Raw genomic sequence first — 13271 nt, forward strand, 5'->3', positions numbered from 1 at the left:
GGTCAAACATAAGTAAAGAAATCACCATTGCCCATTCTGCCTCAAGTGATGTAGGAATGCTCCTCCACCTTCAGCACCACTTAGAAGCACTAACAGCAGTACTATATACTCTGCATTTAGTGGGGAAACCATTATCAACTCTGTTGGCTTTGTCCTGAAGGAGACATCTTCCACACAGGGTCTACCACAGGTGCTGAGAACCAGGAAAACACAAAAACCTGTTTGATCAAATAAAGGGAAAAACATCTACTTTACTCCCATTTGCAGATCGTCAGGAAGCTTAGCTCTCAAATTTTAAAACTAAAAAGAAAAAAACCAGTACATTTCACTTCCTGGTCCACTACCTAGAAAGAGAAACTGGCTGTTTATTCTGTTTTGATGCTACTGCTGGAAATCCTTTTACTTCAGGGAAAGTGACTTTAGGTTAGACCTCTGGAATGAGTTTTCTTGGTGCAATGGCAAGCACTACTGCTTCACCAACTGAAATCCCAAGTAAATAGAAACTGCATTTGTATTGAAAGCCCCACTAAAACTTCAAAAACATTTGCTAACACCATGGGCTCAAGCTGGATGTTAGATGCAGAGCTGAGAAAAAGTGCACATTACAGAAGAATAAGATTAGTTGCACTCAAATAATATTCAAATTAATTCAGACACTTACAATAAAGACTCTTTTATTAGCCATTTCCTCAGTTCATCTTTTAAAAAAAGGTGGAGGCAGATATGAAAAGATCCAGCGGTCACAGTTATATCTTGAAACTGCACTTAGAATGTTGAGGAAAACAAATTCTGGCTTATGCACTGGGGCTAGAACAGTCCCTAACAGTTGCAACAGGTCTAAAGAGTGAAATGAACCAAAATTGAATGAGTAGTTTTCTAGCTGCTGCTTACATTTTGAAGATGACCCTCTGATAAAATGGATTTTTAAAGCTCTGGGCCAAACAAAGCCTGCAAGGAATCATTAATTCTATAGACTAGATGTTTTGCAGCATTGGTCACAGGTATGATTCTATGATAGGACATTGACAAGGTGGAAATTGACTGATTTAAGCATTTATAACTACAATTACCATTAGAAAATGACAATTAGCAAGTTTGGGATCAAATATTTAATGTCCAATCACATGAACAAGATTGAAGTGGAGACAAATAATCTGCTAAATCCACTGCTTTACAGTTATGAAACATGGAATAACCACATTGCAAGCATGAATAGAGACCCATGAACCATAGCCAAAGCATGAGCTCTCAGTCAGGCAATGTTACAAACTCTCAAGTCCACAAATCCCCACTGTTAGCTGACACAAACAAATGTTTGGCTCTAAGCAACCAGGGAATGCAAGTTCGGAAGGGGAAGAAAATTTGGCTGAATCAATTGCTCCATGACAGTTAATGTATGAAGGCAGCCATTTGAGCAACCTAGTTCATGAGTTATCACAGCTCCATTAACAAGCTGCTGTAATTACCTGAAATGGTATATACAAGTAATTCTTACATCCTGAAATTTTCATTTGTTTGAAACAAACATATCAGCAAATCACTAGAGTACAGCTTAACTTGTTTGAAATCAATTAAATTTAAATACTTATGAAATTTAGTGTTGCAGATTGGTAAATTCAAATAGTCTAATCTAAGGGATTTAGAAATTAAACTATTTCAACTACTATAGTTATCATTGGCTACCTGTTCTTCCACCTTGCTCTATATTGTGCAAGTAGAACTTCTATTTTGCTTCCTATAATCCAAATCAGTGAAGATAGTCAAAAAGGTACTAAAAAAGACCCATTACAACACCAAAAGGCCAGTCTTAGGACACCGCACAGAACAAGAACAGCCCCTATTGTGATATAATTGTCAAAAGAAGCAATGAGTTCTCACATTCAGTGAGAAAGTGCACACTTTATTGCCCTTTGGGATTTTAATCAGTTATTCAATTATCTAAGTAAGGGCAATTAGAAAACTGATATCTGGACTCGAGATGCTGGCCATCTTCATGTTATGCATTGATTCATGAATAAAGTGACATCACCAATAGTCTAAAACAAACTGCAACTAGCAAATTAGATGAACTGTTCTGACTGACTGGCCTATAAAAAAAGTGAATTTAAGTGAGGTATTTATACTATTGGGTGACAGAAGTCAAAAGCAGTGAATAACCGTTACATTATTCAGAATGAGAAGTCGATATCACTTCATTCCTATCAAAAATTTGAAGAGTTATGGAATAAAGTGGACTAGTAATTGGTTCAGTGACTGAGGTGGTAGCATACCACAGTACCAATACCAAAGGGTCACTTGAGATGAAGCCTAATTAGGAAGGGCACCAAGAGTCAATTACTATACTAACAGTAATAATGCAGATGAGAGAATCTAAATTTGCTACCATCTATGCTTATTGTATCTATATATGCAAATAAGGATAATCTAAATAATTGTTACAAGTTTCCTATGAAATTAGACAATTTGACTCTGAATATTCATTAATTACAAATCTAAAATGGATTAGTGATAAGTTAACATTTGGCTGTGACCAAGAAATAGACAAGTGTTGGGATTCTGTTAGGTTCACTGGCCCCTCCCTGGTCAGTTAGCAGACAATACTTATTTTAAGAAAACACATCATTCAAATACCCGCAAAAAGAAGGAAAAAAAAGCCAAAGAACACACACTAACTTGGTGTCTTGAATATAATGCACAAATAACTTAGCTCTGAAACAGAAACTTAACATTTGCCATAAATTAATGTCAATTTTTCCAGTAATTGTAACTAAACTGCAGTTTACCATTTGTGTTGTTGCCAGGCAAGCAAGTGCTCAGAATTAACACCTCAATCTCGTGTTGCAACATGCACCTTTTAGGGCACCAAATAATATTCTGGGAACCATTAAAATATCAATCCTGACATGATATATTTCTAAACCTGCTTTGGTTGACTGAAATGTTCAACCATCTTCCTTCTACTGCTTTGGAGGTCAAAATTACCCATAATTTATATTACACTTGCTCCCAAGACAGACAATACTTTGAGTGGTTAATTCAGCAGAACCAGTGAATTTATAGCACTAACTGGCTTTGACTCAAATAGCTTTAGTTGAATTCAGTAGGAAGAGGAAATCTGTGAAAACCCAATAAAGTTAGCATATTTACAATCTTTCCTATGGCAATTACAGTATAGTGACAATGCAATGAAAAGTGGTTTGACAGTCTCTTTTATTCTCACTAGTTGAATGGATCAATGATTTCAAAGTTTAAAATTGAATAGTGCAGTGTTACAGGATGGTAGAGAATGCCAAAAATTGGACACATGGTTAAAACCTATAGGTCGTTAAAAATTCAACTGCAACATTAATGATACCACTGAGGTTGCTCAATCAGGAGTCAAATCTAAACTGATCAATAAATAAGGCATCAGGTTCTATAGTTATTTGGCTGTCGCAGATTTCAGATAAGCTATCAAGTCTTCACGCTCACTCTTCTTCTTGAGACCTGCGAAGATCATTTTTGTTCCTGGAATATATTTCTTCGGATTTTCCAAGTAGACCATCAGTGTCTCCTCATTCCAAGTAATACCTGGAAAAAAAAGCACCATCTTCAAGTGGAAGACAAAGTATCTTCTTTCTGAAAAGAGCTGACTAAGCCAAGCTGTCCTTGTTGCTCAAATCTAAGCAAACAAGCCTTGCAGATCTAAGTCTTAGGAGGGAATGGGAGTATTGTTTTGAAATTCAGTGTTCCTAGCCTAGGTGGCCATGGTCAAAAGCAGCTATACTTGATTACCTTTCAGAAATTGCTGAAAGTGCTCTAATGAAACATGGGCAGAGTTACTTAAATTCACAACCAAGGTTCAAACATAGATACATCCTGTGATGGAATCAAAACAAATCATGGAAGGTATTCAAAGAGATGAATCCAGTTTTATGCAATTAGCATACATGGAAGCTAACTCTCTGCCTGCAGATGACATTAAGTTTGAGGAGATTTGTACCTCAGGTTGTGGGTGAGGTTGTAGACTGCTTGCTCAGCTGGTGTTTGATTGCAGACATTTTGTCACCCTGCTAGGTCACATCAGTGCACCTCCAGTGAAGACAAACAGACAAGACTATTCAGACCTGTAGGTATCACAGTAGCCCACAGACCACCCTGTGACAGCTACTGATGAATGTAAAGGATCCCATACCCACAACCAATAAAACTAATGTGATATACAAAAATACCACACAAGGACTGAGAAACATCACATCGGCCAAACTGGAAGAAAACTGACAATATGGATATATGAACACCAACTAGCCACCAAGGGACACCACCGGTTCTCACTGGTCTCAATACACACGGACAAAGAATGACATGAATTTGACTGGGACAACACAGCCATAATAGCACAAGCCAAAGAGACATGCCAGGGAATTCCTGGCATTCCAACCAGAACCCCAACACTGAACTGGACCTGATATACAAGCCACTTAACAGAACCAGAAGTGATGCCAGCCACCCCAGGAAAACCAAGGCCTATAAACAACAAGCGGGACAGAACATAGTTTCACCAGAAACTGACTGTTACCTAGCAGTGTGATGAAACGTCTGCAATCGAACACACCGACTCAGCAAGCAGGTCTACAACCTGATGACATTCTACCACAAAGTTAAGGACAGTACCACAAATCTTGAAAGGACTGTAGTTAGACAAAAAAAGCAGAATATCTAATAGCAAGAACAGAACCAATGAGTTGGTCTACAGACTTCGGGTTGAAAAAACATCAGGTGCTGTATTTTGTTCTTGAGGACTCCAGCCCACTGTCAAGATCTTTCATGCTTAGCTCAACCAGCTTTTATGCAATTGTTAAGTGTTCTTAAGTACACAAATGTCAAACTTTTAAATTTAAGACATCAATGCTGCTTTAGCAAAAGATATTAGATTTTTGGGATTAAGCTCACTAGTCTACAGTTACTGGTCCCTCCTGCCCATCATTTGTTCCTTTAACATCAGGGCCTATATAGAACTAATTTCTTCACCATTCAAGCTCTTTCCACTTTGAGAGATTAATAAATTTAACTGGATCAGACCTAGCAATGTTTCATTAATTCATTGTGTCTCGGGGTAGAAGAGAAGGAAAAACAAACATACTACCGTTGGGCTACATCTCCACCTTTGAGACAGCAGGGACCAATTCAAGTTTCAGCTGCCTCAGTTACGATACATTTAAAACAAACTGATTGAAAATATTTAAAACTGACACTTAATGCCACAAATTGATCCCCATGAGAGAGTAATTTTAGTACAACATAATGCTGGCCAAGGATATAAAAAAAAACTTTAGAAGGAACTACACAGCAATCTTGAAGTGAGGCTCAATTTGTTTTTGATATACATTACTTGCCTGGACTTTGAGGCACAGGGTACAATTTCAAAGTTAATGTATCTATGAATTTTGAAGTGTGCACAGGGGGTTGGGGAAGGAGAGCTTAGGAGGATTGCTGATGAGCTGAATGCCCCTATATCTTATTCTGCTCACTTTAAAAATGTGATGTATAGCAGCATTTTCTGACATTAACCCTCAATTGTTCCAGTTTAACATAGCCAGCTTAACTTGCATCTTCCAGAAGGAAGAAAGTTCTTCACCACCTAGACAATCTTTTATCATCTTCAAAGACTTCTAAAAAAAAGGATCTAGTTGTCTAACAACTTCTCACCCCACTTACACAAGTGGACCTGGATGCAGTCACTCCAAGGCTGATATTTCCTTCCTGGCCTATATTGTCTAGGATAGAATGCAGTAGCGATCTAACTAAATAACTGTATAATTAAAGCTTTGCACCAAGACAAACATCAGTACTCTATTCATTTAGAAAGTTTTTGTACTTGTCCAGTAGCTTAGTGACTTTTGTATGGGAATGAACCCTGTTGTCCTTTAATACAAATCCTAACGCAAAAATAGGTCAGAACTTCCCTCAGCATTTTAGGATGCATTCCATGTCTGTAGGATTGCAATATAATCACCAACTTAAATTTCATTTGTGCAAAGCAAGTTCTTTATCTAGAGCTAGTTTGTCAGCACTTAAAGTTGTGCAATTTCAATAAACACAAGGGGTATACAACCAGACTTTAGCTTCACACAATTTTATGCAACTTTCACAATGTCTTAAACTAGAGCCAAACTCCAGGTCTTTAAAATGCTTCAAGAATCAAATAAACTCAAAATTACTGCAGTGACATATCTAATCTTAAAAGTTAGATCATCTTCCTCTATATGTTGAGAAAAAAAGTGGGTTGCCTTGGACAATCCAGTCTCAGATTGACAGCTCAATTTCATCCATAACCTATACAACCTGCTCATTGTTACAATGGCACTTTGAATCTTGCCAAACTTCAGTCAGGGACAGGATTGAAATGGTTCTGACCAAGGTGGACTAGGCTATTCAACAGTTGTAGCTATTAAGTAACTGTCAATATTTTACTGGCAGTTATCAATGTAAGGCCAGCAATGATTGCAACCAAGTAATCTAGTTATCTAGATGAATAAGCATCTTCTGCCTTTGGAGATGCAGCCAAATGAGAAATATGCTACATTGAGAGTTTGGAATCACATGAAAAAGCAAATTGGCCAAATCTAGACAGTTAGGAATAGAGGAAAGTGTACTTGTGATTAATCAGAGCAAGCCAACAGGTCTGCCTAGATCACAGAGTGGAAACAACCGTCAGGTTAAAATTTCAGGTGGGCAAAGTTAGCTTGTAAGTTTTGTTCGCTATAGTCTTTAAACATTTGCTCAAATCAAGCTTAAATGCCTTTTTGAAGGACACCAAGCTTAGTTTCTCAAATTTATTCACTCAATTAACATTGTGGAAAATACTTCAACTAGCTACTCATCATGTAGTTAGTGTCTGAACAGTTTTGCAAATTAAAAACATGCAAAATTAATACAATCCAATGAAGTATTCAACTTAACAGTTCCAAATCCAATTGGGATGCGAAGCCCCACTTGGAAGCTATTAAAACACTGTCAAGCCATGTTAGCTTTTTATGCAACTACAGATTCAATTGTCACAAATTGTGAAATTAAAGCTGCTATCTCAGGTATCACACAAAAAGTTACATACCTTTGTTTTTATTTGCGTCAGTGTAAGAAAATCCTTCAGCTTGTCCAGTCTTCCGTCCAAATAAACCACACAGGTTTGGCCCAGTCTTATGCTTGCCTCCACACTCAACTGTGTGACACTGTGCACACTTCTGGATAAAGACTTTCTTGCCTTTCTCTACATCACCCATTTTGCTCTATAATTGCTTGGAGGGAGAGAAAAGGTAAGGGAAGCATTAGTCATAATCAGTACTACTACTAATTTAAAAAGTTTCACAATAAAAATCCAGGAGCTGTGCCTTCAATTATGAATGTTTAATGATTAAAGCACAGCATATAAACATGTTACTATCTAAACTCAGTCTTGATATCCTCAGCACATGATACTATCCACAACAATTATGGACCTAAATGTTTTGAAGTAGTCAGTTTACAGCTTAAAAAAAGTGTAGTAATGACAAAACATGAACTGTTAACACAAGCTTCAACCTAGCTTGAAAGCATAAACTAAATTAAAGCAAAGCAGAATGAGATCAAAGAGCTGGTAGAACTTTAAAAAGTAGAGGGCTTCACCATATTGGACCAAGAGTTAGTGCACACCAACATCTGTAAAAAAAGACAAGGGAAAAGGATTTAATGTACATTTGGCCCACAGCAGCCACGTTTTAGAGGTACTGCATTCATGGAGGATGGGACATAAAAGGCTGTCCACAACAGTTTTGGAACAACTAAATCCTGGTAACAAACAATGTCTCAGCAAGTAGGCGGAGGAAGGTCAGAAACTCAAAAATTGACAAGAAATGCAAAATAGTGATAAATGAATTAAACTGGACCTTATCCCAAGGTCAAACAGAATGGCAAGCCTGAAATTCCACTTTAATTGCCAGAGTATGGAGTTGTGGCATGGTCAGAGGCAATATCTACTATTCTACTAGTGAAGGTAAAAATCAGATCTTCAGTAATTCCACAAGTAATAGTGCAGAAGCAGGAAGTAAAGCGTATGGTCAAAGTATAGGTCAGAGATGTCATGTGACTGAGGCCCATTCAGCATTAACAGCATTTCCAGAAGACGTTTCCTTCCCCAACTTTATAAATTCCTTCCATCAACTTAATCATTTAAGCGAAATTTACGGCTCATTCTTAGTCATAATTTCATCATGTGTGCTTCACAGCTCGGAATAGGTGGAGCAAAGTGAGTCAAGGACAAACCAAAGATCATGCTAAACCTTGAGACAAAACTAATGAGTTTATTTCGAGTGTCTTTAAACACTTTATTTAAAGAAAGCCCTCAAAACAGTAGAATGAAGGGGCAGAAACGAGATATTGCTTGCTTCTTGTGCTCCGTGTCCGACGACAGGCAGCCCCACCGTTTCTGGGAACTCCGGTTAGGCAAGACTGCAATCGATACCAAAGACAGAGAGGGGATAACACACGCCACGGTCAAACAGTTGTATAAGAGAAACCACGGGAGTTAAACGTGAATTAAAGTTTGAAGGTCTTGCAGGTATAATCCTGCGATCAGAACTAAATTGTTAAACTCCTTGCAGGAGAAGATGTTCAATGACATTGAGCCCGCTTCCGCCCTCCCTAAGGCTCAGGGACAGAGAGTAGCCACGTTGCCGGGTTGGAGCTAAAGACCAGGCCACCGTGTCCCCTCGCTGAGATTCCCAGTTCCTTCGGAGGACGTTTGCGGGCGGCAGTAGCAGTAAACCGCCAAGGAACTAGAAACCTGACGCCGGACCAGCGGGCGGGAGAGAGTTTGTGTGTGTGCGCCCGGGGAAGGCCACCGGGAGAAGGGAAGGTCAAACCCCGTGAAGAGCCAAGCGGAGAGCTCACCGGCAAACGGGGAAAGCAGGAGAGCCGGCTCACGACAGCTCCCAATTAAACACCCACCATCCCCATGCCCGCGGGCCCTCACCTTCCTCCGAACCGCCACTTCCCACACTCAAGGTCGTCTCCGCCGGCCGCGCTCCTGATTATATCAGCGGCAGCAGCGAGCGTATGTGAGGGCGCACAGGACGTCCCGCCTCCTCTGCCCGCTCATTGCGTGTAGTGACCCACCTTGGCAATGGCGGAGCCGCTGATTGGGTCACAGTGCCGTCAGTCAGTACGACGCACGCCGCCCCCGCCCATCAGGCTTGCGTAACTCGCCCGGCCCATAATGCATCGCATGTACTTCCCGTGTGTCAGCGCGACGCTGGAGAGAGAGATGTGTGAGGTAAGTAGGGACTCTTGTTGAGCCCGCCATATACATGTACTATGTACTGTTCAAGGGCAATCTCCATCGGTGTGCACTATGCACTATGCACTATGCACTGTTCAAGGGCAATCTCCATCGGTGTGCACTATGCACTATGCACTGTTCAAGGGCAATCTCCACATATATACAGATACAGAGCAAGCTCTATCTACATACATTATACACTGATATAGGACTACCTCCATCTACGTACAACTATACAACAATGCAGGGGAATCACCACCTATATCCAATGCACACTGATGCAGGGTAACTGCTACATATATGCTGTTGGATTATTAAAAAAACTATTCAGTACACGCACTTCTGTCTAGCTATTCATACATACCATAACTAAGTCCAGCCACACAATGCTATTCATGGCCTATGGGCAGCAGCCCCATGGCAATTCATGAGGTTGTTCCAGAATTGTAATGCTCTTACAAAACAGGACTTTGGCTGCACAAGAACAGTGCGGTGTTCCCTTCGATCAGCACCTTCAGGGACAGATGCATTTATGCCAATAGATTGATAAAGATGAGTTCGAGTAGGCTTTATCCTTATATTGCCTCTTATACCTAAAGCAGACTAAATCTGACAGAAAACATTTGGTGGCGTCACTGCGTGATTCTTAGTAATGGACGTTGAGGACGCCCCCCGCCCCCCTCCACCACCCAAAGTATATTCTGATTTCTTGCTCGCTGCTCCTTCCAAATGTTGTTCAACATTGAGTGTTATTGATTCATCAGCTGAGGGAGTGTGGGAGGGGTAATCATCAGGAGGTTTGACTTTATTACACAATAAATCAGGGGTTTGGACGCAATGCTGTGGCCTCACAGAGCCACTCCCTCATAATGGTATGCCTCAAGTGATTTGTCCTGCCAGTGGGACATATGGCAAATTTACTTTCCTAAAAGACATTAGTGAAGCAAATGAGTTCTGTGATGACCATTACCACTACCATTTTTTAATTCCAGAATTACTTAATTGTATTTAACTTACCCACCTGCTGTGATGAGATTTGAGCTCCTATCACCACAGCATTAGTTTCAACTTCTGAATTACTTGTCTTGTGATGTAACTGTTATGCTTTGGTTACCAACTCTCCAAGACAACCAACATATTGAGCAATTGAGTTTCTCCAGCAATTTCTGTTTTTATTTCAAATATTCAGCAGCTGCAGTATTTTGCTTCTATATTCACAGCTATTTGTTGCTTCTAACGCATGACAGGTAATGACATCAATTGCATATTTTGTATAACTTTATTTCATGATGCTGAATTATGTTTTGAAATGTATCTTACCATTCATGGGAAAATTTCCCTTTCTAATACCAACATTTGGTTATTTTGTATGTACAGTCTCACGACCAGCTTACTGGAGCTGAAATGACTCAACAGAGATTGGTATGACACCACTAATTCATCCTTTATTTACACATAGAGAGTCCTTGACACTGATCTGCTTCCTGAGAGCTAGCTCTCAGAGCAAACAGAACCTCTGATATTCCTGTTTATATCTGTCAGCCAGGACTTTCTGATTGGACCAGATTAACAGCCCCAATCAGGGAACTCATGTTCTATGAGGTCTTTTGAATCAGGGATAGTAGGATCTGCAGATGCTGGAGAATCCGAGACAACAAGGTGCAGGGCTGGATGAACACAGCAGGCCAAGCAGCATCATAGGAGCAGAAAGGCTGACGTTTCGGGTCTGGACACTTCTTCAGAAATGGGGGAGTGGAAGGGGGCTCTGAAATAAGTAGAGAGAGGGGGAGGCGACGATAGAAGGTCGATAGAGGAGCAGATAGGTGGAGAGAAGATGGACAGGTCAAGGAGGCGGGGATGAAGCCAGTACAGGTGAGTGTAGGTAGGGAGTTGGGATGAGGTTGGTCAGTGAGGAGGGAAGGACGGGTAGGTGGGAGGGAAGACGGGCAGGTCAAGGAGGCGAGGATGAGGCTAATAGGAAGTGGGGGTGGGGTTGGTTAGTGAGGTGAGAGGAGCGGATAGGTGGGAGAAAGGACAGACAGGTCAAGGAGGCGGGGACGAGAGGGGCTGGTCTTGAGGTCGGGGGTGGGGAGATTTTGAAACTTGTAAAGTCCATATTGAGACCATTGGGCTGCAGAGTTCCCAAGCGGAATGTGAGGTGCTGTCCCTGCAGCCTTTGGGTGGCATCGTTATGGCACTGGAGGCAGTCCAGGATGGACATGTCATCTAAGGAATGAGAGGGGGAGTTGAAGTGGTTCGTGACTGGGAGATGCAGTCGTTTGTCACGAACCGAGGGTAGGTGTTCCACAAAGCGGTCCCCAAGCCTCCGCTTGGTTTCCCCGATGTAGAGGAGGCCACATCGGGAACAGCGGATACAGTATACCACATTAGCAGATGTGCAGGTGAACATCTGTTTAATGTGGAAGGTTTTCTTGGGGGCTGGGATGGGAGTGAGGGGAGAGGTGTAGGGGCAGGTGTAGGTTGCAGGGAAAAGTGCCAGAGGTCGTGGGGCTAATGGGGAGTGTGGAGCGGACGAGGGAGTCGCGGAGAGAGCAGTCCCTCCGGAAGGCAGATAAGGGTGGGGAGGGAAATATATCCTTGGTAGTGGGGTCAGATTGCAGGTGGCGGAAGTGGCGGAGAATGATGCATTGAATCAGGAGGTTGATGGGGTGATATGTATACGGTCTGGACCCGAAATGTCAGCCTTCCTGCTCCCCCGATGCTGCCTGGCCTGCCATGCCCATCCAGCTCCACACCCCGCTATCTCAGACTCCAGCATCAGCAGTTCCTACTATCTCTGACCTTCCTTACCTGGTCTGGCTTACATGTGACTCCAGACCCACAGCAATGTGGTTAACTCTAAACTGCTAGGGATGGGCAATAAATGCTGCCTAGCCAGTAATGCCCTCATCCCGTTAATGAATAAAGAAAAAAACATCAATACCAAGTAAGACCCTGACCCCAGACTGATACCAATCGTGTAATTGGATAACAGATGAACATATGAATTAGTAGCCAGAGTTGGCCACTCAATGCCTCAAGCCTGCTCCACCATTGAGAAAGATCACGGCTGATCTGATCGTGGTCTCGATTCCTCTAGCCTACCTGGGCTGAGGTCTACCTGGCTGACCTTGTTACAATCACTACACCTCTTCCCCTCTGAGTCTGAGGATATATGCTGTTTCTTTTCTATTTGTAGCTGCAGCTGGGGAGTTTTAGCACTGGGTCAGGTCTCCAATTCTGTCTCTGACATGGATGACATATAATGCACATTAGCTTGTCTCTTGCACCAAGAGGTGCACTTCAGATGGCAAAGACATTTATGCAGCAACATCCACCGTGTTGATCTCAGATTCTGAGGTATCTTCAATGCTTGATAGAGAGGGAGAACCCACAGGTTCCAGAACAGTCGGAAAGGCTGCCAAGGGGCTGGACAGATTTGCTCCTGCGCTGTTTGTGAGTTTGTAGCTTTCGTATAGTCCACATGCTTGTTCAGGATCGCCGCACCTAACTGTACTTTATATATCACTGGACCTAACCTCGTATCAACCTGCCTATTAGCCATGCAGCGCCATTTTGTGGTTGCTACACCAAGCTCTGTCTCCTGAAGTAAACTGTCCCCTTGCTTAGCAAGGGAGTCTTGTGTCTGGCATTGGTGTTCTTAATGCCATTTCACCCTTCCTCCCAGGTCCAGGAAAATCAGATTTAACCTGGTGCAGAGTCTTCTCCCCATTAGCAACTGTGCTGGAGCTATCCCTGTAGTTGCATGACAGGTGGTCATATAAGCAAACTGAACTGGGACAGTTTGGTATCTAGTGAAGCTGAAGGCTATTTCTTTAAGAGACAACAAGGTGCAGGGCTGGATGAACACAGCAGGCCAAGCAGCATCATAGGAGCAGAGAGGCTGACGTTTCGGGCCTCGACCCTTCATCAGAAAAGGGGGAGGGGAAGGGGGTTCTGAAATAAATAGGGAGAG

General features: G+C 41.8%; 1 protein-coding gene and 1 long non-coding RNA gene across 2 annotated transcripts in view; one reads left to right on the plus strand and one right to left on the minus strand.

Annotated features, from left to right (window-relative positions):
- Positions 1-657: 657 nt before the first annotated feature.
- LOC109910711 (cytochrome c) lies at positions 658-9124 on the minus strand. Its single transcript, XM_020509947.2, has 3 exons — positions 8990-9124; positions 7094-7277; positions 658-3570 (listed from the first exon to the last, which is right to left on the minus strand). Exons 2-3 carry the CDS (start codon positions 7260-7262, stop codon positions 3422-3424), a joined length of 318 nt encoding a protein of 105 aa, XP_020365536.1. The 5' UTR covers positions 7263-7277; positions 8990-9124; the 3' UTR covers positions 658-3421.
- Positions 9125-9201: 77 nt separating this feature from the next.
- Positions 9202-13271, plus strand: part of LOC125481607 — a 12807-nt gene continuing 8737 nt past the window's right edge. The window contains exon 1 of the long non-coding RNA XR_007261408.1: positions 9202-9289. This is a non-coding gene — a long non-coding RNA (uncharacterized LOC125481607). The remainder of the gene's footprint in view (positions 9290-13271) is intronic.

The sequence above is a fragment of the Rhincodon typus genome, unplaced genomic scaffold (assembly GCF_021869965.1).
Source record: "Rhincodon typus isolate 14 unplaced genomic scaffold, sRhiTyp1.1 hic_rhity00002756, whole genome shotgun sequence".
NCBI lineage: Eukaryota > Metazoa > Chordata > Chondrichthyes > Orectolobiformes > Rhincodontidae > Rhincodon > Rhincodon typus.